Below are 24,849 nucleotides of genomic sequence, written 5' to 3'. Positions count from 1 at the left end.
AGGATTTAAACTTTAGGCCTATTTCAAGGCTAAACTCCATTTCCACCATAATATGAGCACAGTGGTGTGGATGAATAGATGTTTTCCAGTGTGCAGGCTTAAAGACAGTTGGAGAGATGCACAGCACCTTTCTCCAGACTTGCTGATGACAACAAGCTCTTCATGAGGGTAAAGTGAGGCTCCAGGTTGAGCTCAAAATGAGAGAAGTGTGTGTGAATATAAGCATGATGTAAATATGAAGTGGCAGATATGAAGTAATAATCCTATTATTTTAAAAAGTTATGACTCAAATAAACCTAGGAGCATTTAGATATGTTCCTTGATAATAGAATCTTTTTTTTGGGGGGGTTCTTTTCAGGAGAAGAAAATGAAACAAAATATCAATTACAAAATTTCAAATATAGAGAGTTTAAAGAAAAAGAAATTCTATAAAAGTAGAAGTAGCACAAATAAGAGCAGGGGCAAATATTATGACAACAACACATCTTATTTTTATAATGTGCTGACTTTCTTTTTCTGTGCTGTCTTAATACACTTAAAATAGTCCTTTCAAAATAAAGGTAAAGAAGAGACACTGCTCTAGCAGAGTTAAAAATCAAGAAAACTATAAAGGATAATGAAATCTTTTTTTTAGCTTTTTGGGTCACACCCAGCGATGCTCAGGGGTTACTCCTGGCTCTGCACTCAGGAATTACTCCTGGCAGTTCTGGGGGACCATATGGGATGCCAGGGATCAATCCTGGGTCTGCCGAGTGCAAGGCAAATGCCCTATCCACTGTGCTATCACTCCGGCCCCTGGATAATGGAATCTTGAGAAAGAAAACCTCTAATGACATGCTAACCTTTAGTACCCTGTATTTAAACAGTGACTTCAGAAAAATACACTAGGGGGCGAGAGTGATAGTACAGTGGGGAGAGCACTGGCATGCAGTCCACTGGGGTTAGGTCCTCGGCATCCCATATGGTCCCTCAAGCACTGCCAGGAATAATTCTTTTTTTTCTGTCATTTTAGGTCTCACCCGGCAATGCTCAGGGGTTACTCCTGGCTCTGCACTCAGGAATTACTCCTGCCAGTGCTCGAGGGATCATATGGGAGGCCGGAGATTGAACTCAGGTCAGCTGCATGCAAGGCAGACTCCCTACCCACTGTACTATCACTTCGTCCCCAAGGAGTAATTTTTGAGTGCACAGTCAGAAGTAACCCCTAAGTACCTCTGGATGTTGCCTAAAAATCAAAACAAATAAACAAAAAAGGTACACTACGTAAGGAAAAAGAAAGGTCACAGAATGATGGTGCAAGTGGTGTAGGAAGATGGGAATGAAAAATAGGGCAAAGGGGCCAAAGAGATAATGTAGTGGTCAAGGCAATTTCCTTGCACACTGTGAACTCCAGTTCAATCCCAAGCACTGCATACGGTCCCTGGGCACCGTGGAGGTATCATGTTAGAACAGATTCTGAGTACCACTGAGAACATACAGCCATCCCCACCACCACAAATAAACTTTAAAAAATGAGTTACTAAAAGATATTTTTGTTAACTTCTTTTGCCCGGTGGGGGGGGGGGGAGGATGTCATACTGGGCGATGTTCAGGGTTTACTTCTGGCTCTGCACTCAGGAATCACTCCCGGTGGTGTTCAGGGGGACCATATGGAATGCTGGGATCAAACTCAGTTTGTCTGTGTAAAAGGTAAGTGCCCTACCCATTGTACTATCACTCCAGTCCCTGTTAAGAGGTATTTTTTATTAAGTATTCTGTTTTGGGGGGCACACCTGGTGATGCTCAGGTATTACTCCTAGCTCTGCACTTACAATTACTCTGGTGGTGCTCAGGGGGCCATATAGGATGGGATGCCAAGGATTGAACCCACGTCCACTGTGTGCAAGGCAAGCACCCTACACATTGTACTCCTCTCCATCCACAGCTTAAGTTTTTTTTTAAAGAAAATTAGGGTGAAGATTAGGGCCATTCTAGCTGAAGAAAATGAAGACAAAAATAAAATTAGAAAGGGTTGCAATAGATTACTAGTGATAGTAAAATTACAACCAACACTCCCTCGTGCCAATCAATGTGCCCAAGTGTTCTTTCCATGTATTAACTCCTTTCACTCGCTCAACCCTGTCAACTAGGTTCTGGTTTTTGCATTTTACAAGTGAATAAACTGAGACACAGTGTCACTCGCAGAGCAGGGATGACCTAGGCAGTCTGTCACGGAGCCTGGATTCTTAGTCATTCTACCACGCTGCCCCTTGAAGGTATCCAGAGTTTACTGTGGAGCTGGGTATCAAGACTGGCAATCCTCCCAACACATATCTGATTAGGGGTTGATATCAAAGATATATAAGGCACAGGTGGAACTTTACAAGAAAAAAAAAACAACCCCATCAATAAATGGGGAGAAGAGAGGAAAAGAAACTTCTGCAAAGAAGAAATACAAACGGCCAAAAGGCACATGAAAAAAATGTTCTGCATCACTATTTATTAGGGAAATGCAAATCAAAACAACAATGAGATATCATCTCACAGCACAGAGCTTGGCACAGCCCAAAAGAACAGTGCTGGCTTGGATACTGGGAGAAAGGGACTGACTTTTCATTCACTGCTGGTGGAATGTCAACTGGCCAAGACTTTCTGGAAAACAATACATGCATTACTAAAAAAAAAAAAACCCTAGGCCCTTTGGACCCTGCTGCGGAGCGAGCATGATGGAAGAGCCCAAGGAAGCGCCCTTGGACTCCAAGCAGCCCACTGAACTAATTCCGGCACGCGATCGGAGACCCCACGGCGGGCTGAAACAGTGGGAACCGGGCATCCCCCAATTCTTTTAACCTCTCTCTCTCAACTCCTTCCTCCCGAGCACAGCGCAGGGGTCCGCGGCTTTCTGAGCACAAAATGGAGACGCCGAGCCTCTCTCTAGGTTTCTCCATCTTATGAGCACCATAAAAGGGTAAAAGTTTGTAGTGATGTTATTTCTGGTTGTACTTTCCCTGGACTTTATACAGAAACCCAAAACCGCTCGGCCACTACCGCGGCCGCGCGACCTAATGTCATCTTAGCATCAGCAATATGCAATGGTTCCATTTTAATGGATCGGACTTTTGTGGGAGATCCTAACAAGAAGAGTAAGTCTGTTGCTGAAATATTGAAGGCAATCAAAGTGGTAGCCATTTCTCTAGACTGAACTAAGCTATATCCCCACGCCGGCGGAGAAGAAATTTTCTTCTTTCTCGGGAAGAAACGCGGCGTGGCGTCAACTATAGTGTGATGTCCATTAAGCAAACAGACCTGGTGGCGTGGGAATGGGATATAAGGGGAAAAACTATGTACATGGAACAGTGGGACGCTGGTGGAATCTCAAGCTGGAGCCGATACCAGCGCAAGACCTTTGGTTCCAGAAACTGCTTGCAGACACTCTACTAGTCTATCAACTAAGCCAGAGCCCCACGTCTGCTGATGACGGGAAATAACCATCCTTTTCGGTTTTCGGTTTTTTTCCCCTTGTCAGGCAGCGTGGTGATTACTAAACAGGCGTGAACTCGGTGGCGCGGGGCAAGGGGGAAAAAGAAAAGTTATGTAACAAACAGCGGGACTTAATATCTCTATATTCTTAGCAGTGGAGAACTATCAAATGCCTCCTTGGCAATAGGACTGTCTGTTTCTTTTTTGGGGGAAACCCCAACAACAGTAGTGAGTTGTGTGTTGAAACATGGAATGTAATCGAGATAAGGCGTAAACGAAGTGAAACTTATCACTTACAAGGGTGGGGACTGGGGAGGTGGGAGGGGGCGGCAGGTATACTGGGGGGGTTGGTGATGGAAGATGGGCACTGGTGAAGGGAAGGGTGTTTGAGTATTGTATAACTGACATAATCCTGAGAACTATGTAACCCTCCACATGGTGATTCAATAAAATTAAAAAAATAATAATAATAAATAAAAACCCCCCTAGGAATTGATCTTCCTTTTGACCCAGCAATCCCCCTTCTTAGAATATACCCCAAGGGACCAAAAACAAAATAGAGAAAAGAGGAGGTGCGGTTCTGCCAGCAGGTCAACCTGTACCTGTGGGGCAAGTACATCAGCAACCTGATTGTGTCTTCAGGCTTCTTGATACCCCCAAATTGCCACTGTGCCTCTGGCCGAATCCTAACAACTTGGAACCAAATTTCTCAAGAAATTAAACAGCCAAAAGTTAGGTATGTGGAAGTCACACCCACAAACCATCTCCAGCTCAGCTACACGAGCTCATTTATCGACCCTGCTTCAGAGACCATAGTAAATCTCGAAAGAGATAAAAACAGCACAGTTAATCTCAGACCCATGCAAGGTTGACCAGGGTAAATCGAAGGGGGGCAGGTCAGCCTGGTGCCCACCCAAGCAAAGCCTCTGGCAGCTGCTTGTTTCCACAATCAAAAATCACTGCCATGCCCCATGGTCGACTCCATCATCTCAGGATGGACCTCACCGAGATATTATCTGCTAAACTTCTGTTATGCACATTTTGTGACTGAAATCTCCAGGCTTACTTAGGATTGGGATGGCTACCCCCACCCACCTTCCTGTACTCCTGGAGTCCTTGGGAGTCACATACACACCCCAAAGCTCCCACCCAGTTAAAAAAGCTACTTTAGAGGGCTGGAGCAATAGCACAGCAGGTAAGGCTTTGCCTTGCACGCGGCTGACCCGGGTTCGATTCCCAGAATCCCATATGGTCCCCTGAGTACTGCCAGGGGTAATTCTTGAGTGCAGAGCCAGGAGTAACCCCTGTGCATCGCCAGGTGTGACCCCAAAATGGAAAAAAAGCTACTCCAGCTTACCTTTCCTCTAAAAATACTAAATGCCCTGAACAAACACGATGACCTCTTAGTACCTGGATTGCAAACCATAATGCACAAAAGGAGAGAGAGAAAGAAGCAAAGTGCCTGCCATAGAGGTGGAAGGAAGTGAACACTGGTGAAGGGATTTGTGTTGAAACACTCTATGCCTGAAATCCGAACAAGAATAACTTTATAATTTCATGGTGACTAAATTTAAAAACAATGACTGGTAACCTTATGGTCAAAGGAGACCTCTTGAAGCTGTTGAAGCAGGAAATCAACTCTACAGAGTAAGGCATTTCTTGAAAGATAATAATTGGGTACTGGGAAGATAGTACCTGGGTTTGATCTCTGGAGCCAGATGGCCTCTTGCATATTGCTGGGTTTGGCCTTGAGTGCCCTTGAACACCGTGGGGGCAGCCTATGGGATCCCCAGCACTGACCCAAGCGGCACTGCATTTTCAAGCCCTTGTATTGAATCACTACCATGCTTGGCCAAATATCACCAAGAATGGCCCCTGATCACCTTTTGGGAGTCCCCTAAAGACCTATGTAAAAATAATAATAGGAACTTGGAGGAATGGCTCAGTGGATAAAGGTGTCTGTGTTGCAAACATAAAGCTATGAGTTTGATTCCTATGTCACCTGCATGAGCCTCTGCTATCTGGGTTCCCCAGAGTTGTAAAGTGTGCAGACTCCAATGCACAAGCCAAGATGTGCAGGCACTGCAACGACGGACGTGGGAGGAATGTGAACCCCGGGGATCACATGTGTGAGTACCACAGTTATTCTTGTTAAGTGCTACAACCAGAGTGTTGGAAAACATCACAAGCAAACGATCCTGAATGAGCACTGCAACTGGTCTGTAACCCTCAGTAAATACTGCATACCGATTTTTTAAAACCAGACCTAGTAGTTCTCAGGACTTACTCCTTGCTTTGCACTCAGGAATCACTCCTCGCAGGGCTAGATGTGGCCTACATCACCCCCATCTCAGGCTCTCTTCCCAGTCTCCCCTGGCCCACCTCCATTGAAACATTAATATTTTTTGTTTCTCCAGGGGTGTTTGTGGCTGTAGTTGGTGGGTCACTTCCAGCAGTGCACAGGCTGAGGATCAAGTAAGGGTTGGTAAGAACCTTAAGCCCTGTATTGTTTCTCCTGCCTACAAGACTGCATGGCTGCCCCCCAACAAAATGGTCAGACTTCTTCGTCAAAACCCTGAATGAACGATTTGAGGCTCTTCCTGTTCCTGGAGCAAGCAGATATCATTGGGCTACACTAGCAAGCGACAGGGACAAATGGAGACGTTATTGGTGCCCACCAGAGCAAATCGAAGATCAACAGGATGACAAGTGACAAGGCCATTAGGTTATTTTTTTTGGGGGGTGAACATTAGTTTTAATGCTGTTATACAGTCAGGTATGATCTTCTTTTAAGGATCCTTTGTTTCCTTTCAGTCTTTATGATGTAATCTTTAGATTGTTTTGGCGTCACACCCAGCGGTGCTTAGGACAGACTCCTGGCTCTGCACTCAGAGATCAATACTGGCAGAGCTCAGGGGACTACTATATGGGATGCCAGGGATCACACCCAGGCCGGCAGCGTATATGGCAAGCCTGGTGTGCTACTGCACCAGCCCCATGTGAGATGCTAGCTTTTGATTTTTATTAGATCAGTTGAAGAAGCTTCATATTCCTACTTTCCTCAGTACTCTATATAGAGAGAGGTAAGGCACAGGTCACCGTCACTGTCACTGTTGTCCCGTTGTTCATTGATTTGCTCGAGCGAGCACCAGTAACGTTTCCATTGTGAGACTTGCTGTTACTGTTTTTGGCATATTGAATATGCCACGGGTAGCTTGCCAGGCTCTGCCATGTGGGCGGGATACTCTCAGTAGTTTGCCGGGCTCTCCAAGAGGGATGGAGGAATCGAACCCAGGCTAGCTGCATGCAAGGCAAATGTCCCACCCGCTGTACTATCGCTCCAGTCCAGGTAGAGCTAAGATTTACATACCATAAAATTAACTATCTAAATTGAATTCAGTGATATTTTAATACTACGTTTTACTATATTTTTTGTGCTGCTGGAATCAAACCCACCTGCAAGCATATGCTCTAACACTGAGCCACATCCTGTTTACATTCACAATGTTTGATAGCTACCATCTAGTTCCTAAACATTTTCATTATCCGGAAAAAAAACCCTTTACTCATTAAGCAGTTACTTCCTCTTTCTTCGTTCCCTCAGCCACTGGCAACCACCAGTCCTGTGTCTTTCCTCTTCCTGGTGTGCTATTCTCATAGGTCACAAAATATTCCCTTCCTCACCCCCATCAGATCGTTCTCAACTATCATTGCTTCACAGAGGCCTACCCTACCAAATCTTACTATTTTGTGGTGCCAGGAATCAAACCCAAGGGCCTCACATATGAAACGTGGGCACTGACTACTAAATTTTATCTTAATTTTTCCTTTTGGGGGGGCTACACCAAGTGGTGCTTATGGCTTTAACTCCTGGCAGTACCAGGGATTGAACTTGGGCTGGCTGCATGTAAGACACGCCCATTAAGCCCCATACTATCTCTCCAGCCCTCAGACTATCAAATTTTGAATGACTAGCCCGCAGATTCCACTTAGTCTCCTCTTTTTTCTCTAGTAGTAACCTGAACCTAACATAGATTTATTTTATTAGTGGGGTGGGAGCACACCTGGAAAGGCACACCTGGCAGAGTTCACTCCTGGCTCTGCACTCAGGAATCACTATGGATGGAACTCAGGAGACCATCTGCGATGCCGGAGACCAAACCCACATTGGCTGCATGCAAAGCAAGTACCTTGCCCACCGTATTACCTTTCTGGCCCCTATTTTTTTTTGGAGGGTCACACCTGGCGATGCACAGGGGTCACTCCTGGCTCTGCACTCTGGAATTACTCCTGGCAGTGTTCAGGGGACCATATGGGATGCTGGGAATCGAACCTGGGTCGGCCGCATGCAAGGCAAACGCCCTACCCACTGTGCTATCACTCCAGCCCCCCCTGGCCCCTATAATTGTACTTTTTAATTTTTGGCCACACCCGGAAGTACTCAGGGCTTACTCCTGGCTCTGTGCTCCTCCTGATGGGCTCGAAGGACAACGTGGGATGCCAGGGATCAAACCTGGGTCAGTTGTGTGCCAGGCAAACACCCTACTCGCTATACTATTGCTCCAGTCCCCTACAGATTTATTTTCTATTGTCTATCTTCCCCCACCAAAATCCAAGCTCCACAAGGGCAGATATTTCAGTTTGTCTTTCTGGCATATAAGTATTGGTGACTATATAATAAGTGCTCAGTAGTATTTGCTGATCATTTTAAACAAGGTCCAGCATCAGAGTCAGCAGAATGGGCTAAGCACATGCTTTGCATGACGATTTGATCCCTGGCCCTACATGGTCCCTTGAGCACTACCAGGGAGTGACCCTGGGCATGGAGATGGGAATAGCCTAGGGCAGCATGAGGTGTGACCTCCACCCCTGCCCCCCCCAGCCGCCCCAGCTACAAAAACCCATGAAGAAACAAAAAGGAAGGTCCTAAGAGGTGTTTTGCCAAGGTGTGACTAAAAGGAGCAAGAAACAAAATTCCAGTCATTTAGATATAATTTTTCTAGTGGCAGTGGACTGAAACCAAGCCAATCATACCTTTTATTTAATTGTAACCAAAAAAAGCACAAATGAATCCAAACAACTGTGAGTGTGGGACCCAAATGACAACCTAAAATGTGTTTGCCATAGGTCGGGGAGTGGGTTGTGGTGGGGGAACCTGGGATCACGGACAGAGAGATGCAGACACCAGTGGTGGGGATTTGAGTTAGAACACTGTGCCCCTGAAACTCTGTTAAGTTTTGTAAATCATGGGGGCTACGATAAAAGCAAAACTGTGTGAGACAACTAATTATTTAAAGGGGCTGGAGCGATAGCACAATGGGTAGGGCGTTTGCCTTGCACGCGGCTGACCCGGGTTCAATCCCCGGCATCCCATATAGTCCCCCAAGCACCGCCAGGAGTAATTCCTGAGTGCAAAGCCAGGAGTAACCCTTGAGCATCGCTGGGTATGACCCAAAAAGCAAAAAAAAAAAATAAAATAAAAAAATAAAGGGGGTAGAGTCCCACACTCACAGAGCTTGGGGATTATACCTAGCTGTTTGGAGGTCACCAGGACCTTTTCATTCTTAGCTTATGGAGCTAACTCTGTCTCTGAGATGGCTATTTCTGAATCAGGTCAAAGAACTATTTATAGTGGCATAAAGGTAAAAGGATTAGACTGTCAAGTTAAAGCCTATTAGCACAAATTAAAACTCAACTACCTAAGGCTGGAGAGATAGTATGGGAACTAAGGCACTTTGGACACAGGTAGATTCTGCCAGGCACTGCATATGATCCACTGAATATGGTCCCCATGGACCAGCTGGAGTAAGCTCTGAGCACTGCAGGCTATTGTCTACCCACCTTTGCCGCTGAGGGGGAAAAGTCCTCAACTGCCCATATGAATCAAACTCAGTGCCGTGTGAAATGTTTTAAAGGTCTGACACACAGTATAGCAGGTAGGGCAACTTGCTTTGCACATGGCCAACCCAGGTTTGATTCCTGGCACTACATATGGTCCCTCAGCAGAGCCAGGACTAATTCCTTAGTGCAGAACCAGGAGTAAATAAAGACCAAGTACCACTTGGTGTGGCCCAAATCCTAAATTTTTAAAAAATATTTTAAAATAATGCTATATAGGTAGGGCGTTTGCCTTGCATGCAGCTGACCCGGGTTCAATTCCTAGCATCCCATATGGTCCCCCGAGCACCTCTGGAGTAATTCCTGAGTGTGTGGGCTAAATAACAACTGTGCATTGCCGGGTATGACATCATCATTATCATCATAATGCTATAGGACATGGAACTTGATGAGTACTATAAACCTAATACTTAAAAATTATTGAGTTCGGGGCTGGAGTGATAGCACAGCGGGTAAGGCGTTTGCCTTGCATGTGGCCAACCCGGGTTCAAATCCCAGCATCCCGTATGGTCCCTTGAGCACCGTCAGGAGTAATTCCTAAGTGCAGAGCCAGAAGTAACTCCTGTGCATTGCCAGGTGTGATCCAAAAAGCAAAAAACAAACAAAGTAAAATTAGTGAGTTCTGGGGCATAACTCAGTAGCTTACAATACCTGCTTTTTTTTGCTTTTCAAGTGCATGTACGTGCACATGCTTTGCATGTATTGGGCCCCAAGTTCAATCTGCAGCACCTCATGGTCCTGTGTGCATGGCTACACATGTCCTGGTAGGCCCCAGCAAGCTTTGAGCCATTCTACTTGCACAGACTATCATCAGGAGAGGCCCCTGGTCCCCTGAACACTGCTTGGGAAGCATCCCAATGAAAGAAGAACCTATGTTAAAACAAAAAAAATTCTGTTCAAACCTTTAAAACTCATTCTTTATCATAGTATGGATTTTGTTAGTTTAAAATCAATTTCTAAAGGGTTATGGGACCTATGGCATTGGTGAAAGGACACTCACTAGCATTGGTGGTGGGTGCAGACTAGGAACATTATATGCTTGAAACTCTATTACTGAAAGTATTGTTTTTTATATGCCATGAGTGCAATCATTCTATGTCTGTCTTTCTCTCTGATTCATTTTACTCAGTGATACTCTCAATATTCATCCATTTATAAGCACATTTCATGACTTAATTTGTCCTGGTGACTGTGTAGTATTCCATCGTGTATATGTACCATAGTTACTTTATCTAGTACCATAATTGCTTTATCTAGTCGTCTGTTCTTGGTTACTTGGGTTGTTTTCAGATTCTGGCTACTGTGAATTGTGCTATATATAATGAACATAGATGTGCAGATGGTGGTTCACCTGTGTTTGATTACTCTGGGTAAGAACCGAGTGCTGAAAATTGGTCAAGGGACATACATGATAACCTTTAAGTACCTGTAGTACAAAACAAAAGGAGAAATTGAGTGAGTGAGCGAGGGATGGGGGGGAAGTACCTGCCAGACAAGCAGGCTGGGGTGGGGGAGGGAAACTGGTGAAGGGATGGGTGTTGCAACACTTTGTGACTGAAACCCAATCACAAACAACTTTGTAACTGTACTCTGATGTGAAGAAGTGGGGGATAAACCGCACCCATGACTGAGTCAAATGACTTCAGTCTTTACAATGGAGGGCCAGGGAGATGTTTCAAAGAGCTAAGTGCAGACTTTGCATGTGGCAGCCCCGGTCTGATCTCTGGCTCTTCACTGACCCCTGAGAAGCAGCAGGTGTCTCCTGAAGACCAAAACAAGAACCACAATGAGATTCTTTAGAATTCAACTAATTAGGAACTGGGGCTTTAGTTTAGCACAGATTGCTTGCGTTCCATGTATGAGGTCCTGTATTCAATTCTTGGTACTGCAAACAAAAACAAAATGGCAAGATGTACTCAATAGATAATGAAGACGAATTCTTAAGTTTCTAAGGCTAAGTAACCAGGTTTCCATGTAGGAAGCAAATCAATGCTCCTAGTTTTATGTTAAAATTTATAGATATGAAAACAGTAGACACAGAATGATCTCTCATATGTGGGATTTAAAGATACATAGCAAGGTGTTGACAAAGGTCCAAAGGCAACATAATGGGAATACTGAACCACACAATTCAGTTGGAGGTGATTTGAGGGAGGGTGTTGGAATCCTTGAGAGAAGGGGTGTACACTGGTGATAGGTGCAGTGTTGGAAAATGTGCATGAAAAACCATTATTAATAGTAGGGTAGACCACAGATTACCAATAAAAATAATCTACAGCTCTACACAAAATTATTAGAAAATAATTCATGAAGCACTTTAACAACTTTTATTAAAAAAATAACATCGAAACTGTCCAGCAAATCTATACTCAATGTAACCAAAATAAACAAACACGAAATTAAAAAAAATATACATCTATATATATATGGGCAAGAAACAAGTGCTTTTTTTTTTGGTCCCAATATTTTGTGAATATATTATCTTTATCCAAGGGAACTACATTAATGGCTAAGAGATATTATGTATTAGATGTACAGAAATGTAACTTTAAAACTTTTTAAGGTGTGTGGGAAGGTTCTGCCAATTCTCTGTTTTTGGAACTCAATTACTAAGGTAAAGTTGATAATTTTAATATAGAGGACGTAATAATATCCAATGTTATGAGCATTAAGGGGAGTTACTGATACATAAAATCTGTAGAGAATTTTAAGAAATTCCTTAGAGTTGTAAGAGAAGAGATAAAATGGACGTAACAAAACAGACATCAATAAATTTGGTGAAGATCAACATAAAAAACACGATAACAAACTTAAAAAATTGACTACTAGTATAGCTGAAAACTTCTAAGGTTAATACTGGATAAAACTTCAAACAACAGTACAAATAACTGTAGCTTTGGAACTGTAATTTTAAAAACTTGTTTTCCAAGAATACAAAAGTAAGCTTGATTCCCTACACAACCAGTTGGACTGCATGCATGCTAGAAAGATTAAAAAGCAGCAGTCAAAAAGATTAAACTTCAACTTACAGGTTGAAGAACTCTTCTCAGTCAGTATCTACCCCACAAACCCATTAAAGACCAATATCCAAAGCCCCCCCCCCCGGGCAAAGTTGTGCTCAATTTGGTGGGCCTTGAGGTTATCTCTGGCCAAATTGGCATCAGCCTTATGGGAGGCCAGTCATGAAGAGACTCTCCCCAAAATCTGATTTCTTAAGGCCACAACCTAGAGGAAGTCTCACAGTCAAATAATTCACATTCCTTGGAAAGAGAAATCAGGCAATAGCTGTGTCCAGGAGGACACTGACCAGGAGTACCCTGACCATTTTTTTGAAAACTCTGCGTTTCTTCTGAAAACAGACGAGGGATGGGGGAAAAGACAATCAATCAATCACATGACCCAAACACGTACAATATAGAAAACACACAGAGAAAAAGATAAACAGCCATATTTTTGGAATGCAATATTCTGAAGGCAAGTCAGCAGTGAAAACCACAATTATTTTAGCAAAGCGAGAAAAGGCCATAGCAAGGAAAGCTTTTTCTGGAGTCCACTTCATATACTAAGATACGGTAACCTGACACAAAGATAAGGTGGAATAAGAATCTAGTGTCATCTGAGACCTAAAGAGCTAAATAATGAGAGAGTGTCGTGAACTTGGCTGTTTTAACTGCTTTCTTCTGAGAAAACACTTCAGAACTCTGAACTTAGGAACTTTCAACTTAGCAAACTGCATGTTAGAAAACACTTCAGGACTTTGAACTAATTCCAACTTGTCTTGCACCAGGTTGCACGAGCTCCATAGAGCAGGAATCGTATTTCAAATGCATCTTTAAAAACAGAAAAAAAAATTAGTATTTTTTTGTATCAAGAATTAATTTAAAAAATTCAGCAGTGCTAAAATTCATCTAAAAATGCACTAAAAAATTAAACTTACTCTTAGCCGGCTTCAGAAATGGAAAATACCACGACGAACTGAAATTATAAGCAGTTTCCATTAAAAAGTAGCATATACAATGAGTAAGACTATCAACTTAATAGTAAGAGCAAAGATTGTGACTAACTGAAATACTAAAATACCAGTACTCCAAAGTAACATGATTTCATATACATACCTCTCTCCTCAATGACTTGGCAGGTGTGATTTTTGCGCTGGCTTAAGTGTTTAGCCATGAGATCCAAACAAGAAGAATGAGCTAGGAAATCACATTTAAGGCACACCAGAGTCATGGCCCTATGGGAAAAAAGACAAAAAGAAAATACATTTTTGGCGAGGGTCACACCCAGAGGTGCTTGGGCTTTTTCTCCTGGCTCTGCACTCGGGGATCACACCTGGAGGTTCTCAGACCACATAGGCTGCTAGCGATTGAACTCAGGCTTGCCATATGCAAGAAAGTGCCCTACCCACTGTATTATCACTCTGGTATCCCCAAAGAAAAATATTTTATCTTCCATGTACTAACTTTTGATTTGCTTATAGTGAATTGTGACTATCGCGCCCCAATTTTATCAGACGTGTCTCTTTCAAGCACCACTTCGGCAGTTAAATTAATAAAGACTTGTAGTAAGTGCAAAGGGAGTCCTGGCTTCAAAGACTACTTATCAGAGGCTACTTAGTTGGAAGTTAGAGCATGAATAAAAGGGCAGAGGAAGCAGGAATATAAACCAGTGGTAGAGCACATTTCTTTCATATGTACACTATTGTTATTGTAGATACAAGAGCAAAGGAGGGACAGAGAGATAGTAACAATGGTGGGCACTTGCCTTACATGTAGCAAATCTGAGTTTGATCCCCAGCACCACATATGGTGCCCCCATGCCCTGCCAGAAGTCATCCCTGAACACAGAGCCAGAATCAAGCCCTGAGCACCATTGCGTGTGGCCCCCAAATTGAAAGAGCAAACAAAAAGGGGTACTTTGGTGGACTCTACAACCTAATACCTTATTTAAGTGACAAGAAAATTAGAAAAAAACTGCAAGGCTTTAAAAATAAATCATGTAGGGGCTGGAGTGATAGTGCAGCAGGTTTTGCAGCATTTGCCTTGCATGCAGCTGATCCAGTTTCGATCTCCGGCACTCCATAGGGACCCCTGAGTCTGCCAGGAATGATCCTTGAATGCAGAGTCAAGAGTACGATCTGAGCACTGCCAGGATGACCCAAACCATCCTCCTATTACATACTATAATTATTGCTATTAATAAAGCATAATTCTAAAGTTCATTTTAAATGGAAACTGGTACTTTATTTGTATGGGAATAAAAAACCAGTAGCATGCCTTAGACTGACTTCTCCCTTGCAGCTTTATTTTCTATTGTCTGTTGTCTATTTGTACCTACATGGCACATGAGCTTCACAGGCTGGAGAGATAGCTCAAAGTGCTGTAACACATGCTAGAGCCCCGGATTCAGTATCTGACACTCCATGGTTCCCTAACTTCTGTCAGCAGTGACCTCTGAGCCCCACTGGGCATAAAACTTAAGCCACATACTTTCTGCCTCACCCTTGAAATTCCTCCTGTTGTCTCTCTGAGGTGGGCTACTTGAGGGACCATGTGGTGTGAGGGTTCCAGCAAGAAAAACATATACTATTTCTAACTTCTTCCTTAAAACAGTCAATATTTCAAACATTTTACGGTATCAACCACTTACTGAATACTCTATGCAGGCTGAGCAACTTGTTTAAAATTTATTGCATGACAGTGAATTACCAAGTTACAAAGTTATTCACGATTTGGTTCCAGGCATACACGGTTCCAAAACCAATCACTTCAACAGTGGCCACTTCCTTCCACCAATGTCCCCAGTTTCCCTCCCACCCGTGGGAGGCACTGCCACTATGGGAGGCACTTTCCCTTTTAAGGCATTGTGGCTTGCAATACTGTTACTGAAAGTGTATCATGCTTTACTATCTTTCAGCATCCAGGTTAGGCTGAGCAGTCTAGAATAAATCTCATAATAACCCAACGGGGTAGGTGCTATAATTTAACCACTTCTTTATATAGAGGGTCAGATTTAGTATCCGACTGATAGAACTGAATAAATAGAACTGAAACTGGACTCTTGGATTCCAGTCCCCCCACTTTTCATGGGGTGAGTGTGTGTGTGTGTGCGCGCATGCGTGCGTGCGGTGGGGATTTAGGATTATTTATACTTGGCCATATTCTGGGGCTACTTCTGGCTCTGTGCTTAGGGGTCACTCCCAGTAGAGCTCAGACTATGAGTTACCCTGGTGCTATAAAGATCTTGACATTGTTGGGGCTGGAGCGATAGCACAGCGGGTAGGTCATTTGTCTTGCACGTGGCCAACCCGGGTTCGATTCCCAGCATCCCATATGGTCCCCTGAGCACTGCCAGGAGTAATTCCTGAGTGCAAAGCCAGGAGTAACTCCTGAGCATAGTAACCCCTGTGCATAGCAGGGTGTGACCCAAAAAACAAAACAAAACAAAAAAAGATCTTGACATTGGTATTTCAAACAGCAATGACAACATGAGCAAAATAATTAAACCTGGGAAGACGAAGTCAAAGGATTCAGAAGAATGTGGAAACTAGGATGCTTATAGTGAGGGGTGGACAGACAGTGTAGCAGTTAAGGTGCTTGTCTTGCATGTTGCCTGAACCTGGTTTGATCCCAGGGTCAAAGTAGCACTAGTCTCAAGTACTACTAGGAGTGATGCCTGAGCACAAAGCCAGGAGTAATCCCTGAAGAACCACCCAGGAGTAGTCTAACTCCTTACTCACTCACTCCCCCAAATCCCACAAAGATATTTTTCAGGATTCTGAGTTAGTTTATACACACAGAGTATAACCAAAGTTGATTATAAATTACTCTGTAATGTTATTTTTTCCTCTACAGTACACAAGTTGCGCATTGTACATTTTTATTTCAAAAGTAAAAGTCAAAATAATCTACATATATTGATCAAACTAAATATTAGTAATTTTATCTTATATCTTAAACGTCTTTTTAATATTTAAATTAATGTTGGAGAAACTTATTTATGCATAAAACAAATCCTTTTTTATCTCTTTTGGTGTTTTGGTGACACTCAGCTGTGTTTAGGGCTTGCTTCTGGCTCTGCACTCAAGGGATCACTCCTGTGGTGCTGAGGACTGAAGCCAGGTCAGCTGCATGCAAGGTAAGTGCCCTACCTGCTGTACTATCACTTTGGCCTGAAAATTTCACCTCAGTGCCTGATATCAATGAAAGTTTGATGAGAGAATAGAGTACCATACCCCTTTTATCTAAAAGTATAGAAGGAATAAAATTATAATAAGCGATCACCATTTAATTTTCTAGACACTCAAGCATCAGGCTGGACAAAAGTTACAATTAACAAAGAGTAGAGAAAGATCGACTAGTTACCTGAACGCTCCAGGATGCTTCCTAAAGATATAAAACCGTTTACTTGGAGGGTTGCTGTGAGAACTGGATAAGAAACAAGAGATTTTATTATATAGTAAGTCATATTACTTTTATAACCATATTTCAAGTCAATTAGTTTCTAAGTTTGGAATTAAAACATTATATAAATCATAAAATTCTGTTAGTAATCTCCGGTTAATTCAAACTTTTTATATGATACTCCATTTCACCTCCATATTTTCTAATATTCTTAGATGATCAGTAGTCCCCTATTAAAAAAACCTTAAAGTGAAAATGCAAAGAGCATGAAATTAAACGTTTTCAGCTATCATGAGTTAAAAACAATTTGAAGGTGATTGCTAATAATGTATTTTGCTATAAAACAAATTGTCATAGACAACAATGATCTAATCTTAATGTACTTAGGGTGGGGAGAATCTGATTCTCAAAGCAAATACTACACGAGCTAAATGGCATTACTTACCATCAGTAAAAAGGAAACATTTAAAAAATCCTTTGTAAGGACTAGGAAATCTTCAAAAGAAAGTGAACGAAAGAAAGCAAAGCTCAGGAATTAAAAACCAACACTTCCTCTATATACAGAAAACCACTAACCAAATTTCATAGCCAGTGGTAACAGTTTTTATACTTCCCCTTCAAATTGATAAGGAAAGCTTCTTGTTTTAGAAAACAGGATTGGCCAGGATTAGCTGAGCACAGTATAACTCAAAAGTGTGGTCCACTGGACCAAAAGCACCTATATCAACTAGGAGCTAATTAAATATACAAACTCTCAGGTCTGATGACTACAGGCCTGAATTAATTTTCACTACAGAAACTAGTATTAATATTTTTGGACTGCTCGTATGCAAGATCAAGTTTGAGAAACACCGAGAGTAACAAACCTGTCAAGTCAACCCATGAGGTTAAAGGTTACCATTACACAAAAGGTATCTTCAGTATAGGACAAGAAGTATCACAAGACAAGAAAAATTCTAATTAGCTATAAATTTCAGGAAAATATCCTCAGAGTAGGTTGTCATGGTGAAAGCAAGAAACTCTAATCTCACTCAGATAAGAGAGACACATATTTAAGGTAGAAGTCAAAAAAAGGGTGATTCCTGTGAGTTGCTATGATGCTTCATAGGAGGTGAAAGAGGGCAAGATTGGGAGCACTCCAAGAAATAATAATAGAAAAAAACACTTCATACATATTCAGTCCATCATATAGAGTTTACGACTACGACATAAAGTCCACACTGGGTAGGAACAAGGGACATGACGTACCACTAAAGAGGGGAAATGCATAGAGACCTATAAGTTCCTTAGAAAAGAAATGGGTACTTTCAGCAATCTAGGAGGGGAATAGTAAGTACTGAGAGAGCATGTGTGAGATGACAACGAAGACTTTGGGCTCACTGAAGTTGGGAAGTGGTTATGAAGAAAGTCTCAAACCAATTCAAATGTTCTAGCATTAAATGAGGCTGGAAGCCCTACAATTGAAAAACAGGAGAAAGTGGAACAGAATTAATTCATGGGTTTAAAATAATTTTCTAATTCAATACATTATAAATTATGAGGAGAATTAAGGCCCTTTTGGGCCAGACATGTGTTTGACATGGATTAGAGATTAAATTAATCTGAACAATGTATGGAGATTGGCTGGGATCTGGTTTAGAGCAAGTCAAGGCATGGATGCAGAGCTACCACAGTAACTGGGAGGCAGAATGGTTGGATTCTCAAAGATCCATGACAAACTGGTGGGAAATCGTGGGAAATTGAAAGAACTTCACAGGCTTCAAAAACTAAAAGTGTACTATTACCAGTTGATGCTCCATGTTTATATAACTGATGCTTTGGAAAATAGCACCAGGGGCTAAAGCGATAGCACAGTGGGTAGGGCATTTGCCTTGCATACAGCCAACCCGGGTTCGATTCCCAGCATCCCGTATGGTGCCCTGAGCACCACCAGGAGTTAATTCCTGAACGCATGATTAGAATAACCCCTGTGCATCGCTGGGTGTGACCCAAAAAGCCAAAAAAAAAAAGAAAAAAGAAAAATAGCACCAAAGGTTATTGGAGTTATATTATTTGGGATCCCAGACACATATTAATATGGGACTTTTAGGGGGTGGCACAGGCTATGGCAAACCCAGTAGTGCTCAGACCATATGCAGTACCAGGGATCAAGCAGGGGTTGGCTGTGTGCAAGGCAAGTGCCTTACCTCCTGCACTCTATCTCTGGCCCTATCTGTGCTCTATACAGACACTAGCGAATCAAAAGTGAAAACATCTATCAAATACTTATAGATGAAGAGCTGGATATCAGGAAAAATCAACACTGAAATTGGAGGATTTACAGGTTGAAAGAAAAAACTCTGAGTGGGGGCAAGAGTAATAGTACAGTGTCTGCCTTGCATGCGGCTGACCTGGGTTCAATCCCCAGCACTCCATATGGTCCCTTGAGCAACGAAAGGAGTAAGCCTTGAGCACTGCCAGGTGTGGCTCAAAAAAAAAAAAAAAAACCTCTAAGAGTAGTTTAGGTACCCAGAAAGGGTATGTAGAAAGGGTATATAAGGAGGCACTAAGAGTTGAAGGGGAGAGGCTGGAGCAATAGCACAGCGGGTAGGGCGTTTGCCTTGCACGCGGCCGACCCGGGTTCGATTCCCAGCATCCCATATCCCCTGAGCACCGCCAGGGGTAATTCCTGAGTGCAGAGCCAGGAGCAACCCCTGTGCATCGCCGGGTGTGACCCAAAAAGCAAAAAAAAAAAAAAGTTCCAGCTTGGCTTATTTCTGTGTTTCCGGTACAGTTTTGCCAGGCTCTGCCATGCGGGTGGAATACTCTCAGTAGCTTGCCAGGCTCTCCGAAAGGGATGGAGGAATCGAACTCGGGTTGGCCACGTGCAAGAGAAATGCCCTACCCACTGTGCTATCGATGGGAGATTAAAGGATAATATGAATAAGGATGACTAAGATGAAAAAAAATTCTAGAAAAAAATGAAGCAATATTCAAAATAGGTAACTTAAGGGTGAGACTGGCAATTGAGTTGGACTGGTGATGCTGAACTGAAGTGTCAAAACTGAAAGTCCTATAGAAATCAAAATACGGACTCATAAAAAAATCTTGAGAAAGATCAACAAGATGCAGAGAATTCTTCTGAAACACTGTGCAAGGCTGAGTTGTCTGATGCACTCCACATGGGGGCCCGGTGAGCCCAGCACCCAACCAAGCAGAGCCCCAGCAGACAAAAATCTCCAATCTCCAATTGCCATGGTCCCGCCCAGACTCCACTGCTCGGGATGAGCCTCATCCAGAAATTCATCTGTTGAAAAACTCAGGTATGTAGGTTTTGTGACAGACATCTCCAGGCTTACATGGAATTGGGGATGGGCTACCTCCCCACATCTCCCTGTACTTCCGGAATCTCAGGAAGTTACACACATGCCCCAAAATGCCAACTATAAATAACTCCAGCTGCATCACCCTGCTAAAAATTCTGGACTTCCTGGAGTGAAACCACAAACTCTGTAACACTGATAAACCAGGAGTAGCACACCAGATTGGATGGAATGGAATGTAGAAGGTGATCAATCTCGATAAAAATACCAACACAGAATGATTCAACTATAACAACATCTTAGTAGTCTTAACCAATACTCTGCAAAAGAAACAATTTTTGATCAATGCTTTAGAAAGTGATATAAAATAAATTACTGAGGGCCTGCTATGGGGTAGGCTTAAGGAGTGGTTGGGAAAACTAAAGATAATAGTGGTGGAAAGGTTCAATAGTGATGTGATTTATGTTGGTATATTGACTGTAGCAAATCACCATGAACAACTTCACAAACCAGTGTTTATATAAGGTATAAGGGGAAAATGAAATTAAAAAGAAAACATATCAAAAAATCTAAGGAAAGAAAAACAAAATAAACATGTAACTTATATTACACCGGAATAGAATAAATATAGTCAATTTTACTTTGATATTTTTGAATAAAGTAATAAGGTACTACTATAGGTCTCATCTAATAAAAATTTTTATTAGAAATTTTAAAAATATATTAAAAAGAAAATAAAAACAAATAAATAATATGTATGATGAAGGAAAATGGGAGAATGGTAAGGAATGGGTGCAACACATCAGTTAATGAGAAATGCTTAAAAAATGTCATGGTACCTTGAGGTAAAACTGATCACCATGGGAAAGAAAAATCTCATGAGTGAAGTACTAAAGTCATGAAAAGTATGAGAGAATTCTTGGAACATGGCAATTGACTAAAACCTGGAAGTTAAAATAAATAGAAGTCTTGTTGTGATGGCCTGAAAGAAATGACTTTTCTGTCTGCTTAAAAATCAATCCAGGGGCCAGACTGATAGTACTGTAGGCAAGGTGCTGGCCTTGCACATGACCAACCCGAGTTTACCCCATATGGTCCCCCAAGCATTGCTAGGAGAAAGCCCTGAGCACTGCTGGGTGTGGCCACAAAACCAAACCAAAACCAAATCCACCCTCAGGAATAAAATAAGCTCCTATGAATGAGACTTACAGGAACATAACGTGGGCTTTACAGTCTTTCTCTAACATAGAGTTCCGTAGTAGGTGCTCATAATGTAAAATGATGTAGAAAAAAGAATTTCAGAGCGGGGGCTGGAGTGATAGCACAGCGGGTAGGGCGTTTGCCTTGCACGCGGCCGACCCGGGTTCGATTCCCAGCATCCCATATGGTCCCCTGAGCACCGCCAGGGGTAATTCCTGAGTGCAGAGCCAGGAGTGACCCTTGTGCATCGCCAGGTGTGACCCAAAAAGCAAAAAAAAAAAAAAAAAAAGAATTTCAGAGCTACTATTATGACTGAAGTATACCATAGCCTCACTTGAAATCTCCTATTTCAGTGATATGAGCAGATAGATGAGAGAATGGGAAGGGCAAGATGGAGGGGAAGAGTAAGAGTATGTATGCCTGGGAGCATAAATAATGTTCTTTGCATCTTTGATAATCTGGAATTTCTCAAAATGACTACTTTGAAGAGGGGAACATGTAGTTGCATGTAAGGGTTTGGAAAATGTCTTGAAAATATTTTAAATAGCCATTTTGAAAGACATAGGAAAATTAATTTCCCTATTCTAACTTGATTAGTCTAAGTACTATTTTAATTTTTGTCTGACTGATTCATGAGTTATATATAGAGCTAGAAAATAGCAGTGTGTAATATTTTGAAGTTTGTTAGCTCCTTGACGTGACAAACTGGCTTCTAACATGAAAACTTACTTTGTTTTCAAAAACCAAACATCTTGAATGACAATTTTGATATATATGTTTAACTTACCTCACCATATGATTTACGAAGGCTTTGTTGCAGTTAGTATTATATTTGCAAAAATTACACTGAATATATATTGAAAAGTGGCCTGCAAAATCTTTTATTTTGGAATGACATTCAATGCACTTGTGAAGTCCCCGATTACACCTTATGGGAGACAGAAAGAAATGACAAAAATGTAAAACAAAGATAGTAAGGGAAAGCCTTATTAGTCTTTTATTAACTAAAGCCAAAATATTTAACATTTTAAACACTTATAATTTGGAAATTTGTTTCAAAGAAGCTAACTGTAAAAAATCTATGAACTGTTAATATTGCCCTGCAAAAATGATGATATATTCAGGGGCTGGAGTGATAGCACAGCAGGTAGGGCGTTTGCCTTGCACGCAGCAGACCCGGGTTTGATTCCCAGCATCCCATATGGTCCCCCAGCACCGCCAGGAGTAATTCCTGAGTGCAGAGCCAAGAGTAACCCCTGTGCATCGCTGGGTGTGACCCGAAAAGCAAAAAAAAAAGATGATATATTCAATTATCACAAGATACAAGCATAAAATATAGATTAACATAGAAGGACAACAGAATAAACAACAAACTCTGCTCAGCAGCTGTATACAGTACCCTTTTATTCTCTCCTTGGCCTTTATGCCAGGAAAGAGATTATCTCATAAATGTTTGTGGAATTTTGTCATACAGTAAATTCTATCAAAACGAACATCTCATGGTTAAGATTAAATCAATATCATATATCAAGAATAAAAGATATTACCTTACATTCTTCAAAGCTACAGTGATAGTCGTCTTTCTCCTGCGATACCGTCTTCTGAGAGCAGTTCTAATTTTTTGTTCTATGTTACTTTGCACTGCGTTACTTGAACTAGCTTTACCTGCAGCAGATGCAGATGTAGACGGAAAATCCTGGTTGATCTTATATTTGGTTGCCTTGGCTTTGCCGGCTTTAGTTTTGATATCCTTAGCTTTGCCAGCCTTAGCCTTGCCAACCTTAACCCTGACAGCCTTGGCCTTGACAGCCTTAGCCTTAATGACCTTAGCTTTGAGGACCTTAGCTCTGCTGGCCTTAGCTTTGCTGGCCTTAGCTTTGCTGGCCTTAGCTTTGCTGGCATTAGCTTTGCTGGCATTAGCTTTGTTCACTTTAGCTTTGCCAGCCTTAGATTTGCTGGCAGCAGATTTTGTGGAACTTTTGGCAGTTGTATTTTTAGATTTCGGAGTTGGGAGCGGAAAAGAAGAAGTACTCGGACTACTGGGAGGTGATGTAGTTGATGGTCTTGAATGAACAGATCCAACTGAAGCTCGAATGGTAACCTATAAAAAATAGAGGCAATAAATAGTCTTATTTTTTATTGTTTTGGTTTGGGTGCCATACCCGGCAATGCTCAGGGAACCATATGGGATACCGGTGATTGAACCCGGGTCAGTCACATGCAAGACAAGAGCCCTACCTGCTGTACTATTGCTCTGGCCCTGCAATAAATAGTTTTAGAAAAAAATCATTAGCTGGGGATGTGACTCAGTGGTAAGGTGCCTGCCTCGTGTGCATGAGATCTAAGTTTTATCCCCTGAACCATAAAAATGTAATCACCACACTACTATTAAATGTCAGCATAATTAATAATAAATAACCTCAAATCATGGTTAGCATTTTTTGTGCTGAAGGTTTTTTTGTGTATTTGGGACCACCTACACCCAGTGATGCTCAAGGATTATTCCTGATTTTTTGATCCAGGGTTGCTTCTGACTTTTCTGATGACCATGTGCTGCTGGAGAAAGAACCCTGGCCTCCTGTATGCAACATATTTTTAAGTAAGACTGGCACATTTTTTTCTCACATAGTGCTAGTGCACACTTAATAAACTACAATATGGTTTAAATGAAACTTTGTTTTTGGGGCAGGGATTGGGGTGACACCTGAAGGTACTCAGGGGCTATTCTTGCTCTGTGCTTAGGGGAACATATGTGGTATCAAGGATTCAAATGGGGTTCACAAGATGTAAGGCAAGCACCCTAACCCCTATATTATCTCTCTGGACCTTACACACAGAAATTTTATATGCTATTGGAAACCACACAATTTATGCAACTTGCTTTATTATGATGGCTGCTTTATGGCAGTGACCTGAAACCAAATCCGGTATCTCCAAGGTATGCCTATACATGGAATTTGCCAGAGACGTTATTTATAATAGAAAAAACCCACAAACGTGTCAAATACCCATCAAATGATGAATAAATTACAGCTGATCCATACAATGGAATAATAGCCATAGGAATGAATACTGATATACCTAAATATGGACAAGTCCAAGAAACATTATACCAAGTGGAAGAGGCTAATCATGAATGATCACATAATGCATAACTCCACTTAAATAAAATTTCCAGTCTAGGCAAATCCACAGGGGAAAAAGAGAGCAAAGTATGGCCAGTGTGAGAAACAGTGGTTAGGGTGCTTGCCTTGCACATGGCAGACCCAGGTTTGATCCCTGGCACCACATATAGTCCCACCGAGCCCTGCCAGGAGTGATCCCTGAGCAAAGAGCCAGTAGTAAGCCCTAAGTACAGCCTTGTGTGGCCAAAAAATATAAAGTCATAAAAAATTAAAAGTACGTTTGGGGCCAAAATAATAATTCAGCAGGTAGGGTGCTTTTCTTAAATGTAGTAGACGCAGGTTTGATCCCTCGCATCCCATATGCCAGAAGTGATCCCTGAATGCAGTTAAGTACTGAGCACCATCAGGTATAGCCTAAAACCAAAAGAAAAGTACTGCAGTGATGTTTGCACAATTTTGTGA

General features: G+C 42.0%; 1 protein-coding gene across 4 annotated transcripts in view; it reads right to left on the bottom strand.

Annotated features, from left to right (window-relative positions):
• Positions 1-11,667: 11,667 nt before the first annotated feature.
• The window catches only part of ZNF280C (zinc finger protein 280C), a 62,080-nt gene continuing 48,898 nt past the window's right edge, over positions 11,668-24,849 (bottom strand). For all 4 annotated transcript variants that reach the window (XM_055121724.1, XM_055121722.1, XM_055121723.1 and 1 more), the window contains 6 exons: positions 22,810-23,363; positions 22,050-22,190; positions 16,722-16,784; positions 13,473-13,591; positions 13,295-13,332; positions 11,668-13,187 (listed from right to left, as the gene is read on the bottom strand). In XM_055121724.1, coding sequence (XP_054977699.1) covers positions 13,307-13,332; positions 13,473-13,591; positions 16,722-16,784; positions 22,050-22,190; positions 22,810-23,363 — 903 coding nt within the window. In that variant the 3' untranslated portion in view covers positions 11,668-13,187; positions 13,295-13,306. The remainder of the gene's footprint in view (positions 13,188-13,294; positions 13,333-13,472; positions 13,592-16,721; positions 16,785-22,049; positions 22,191-22,809; positions 23,364-24,849) is intronic.

Source organism: Sorex araneus, chromosome X, assembly GCF_027595985.1.
Source record: "Sorex araneus isolate mSorAra2 chromosome X, mSorAra2.pri, whole genome shotgun sequence".
NCBI classification, from domain to species: Eukaryota; Metazoa; Chordata; class Mammalia; order Eulipotyphla; family Soricidae; genus Sorex; species Sorex araneus.
This window is presented reverse-complemented; position numbering and strand designations above follow the sequence as displayed.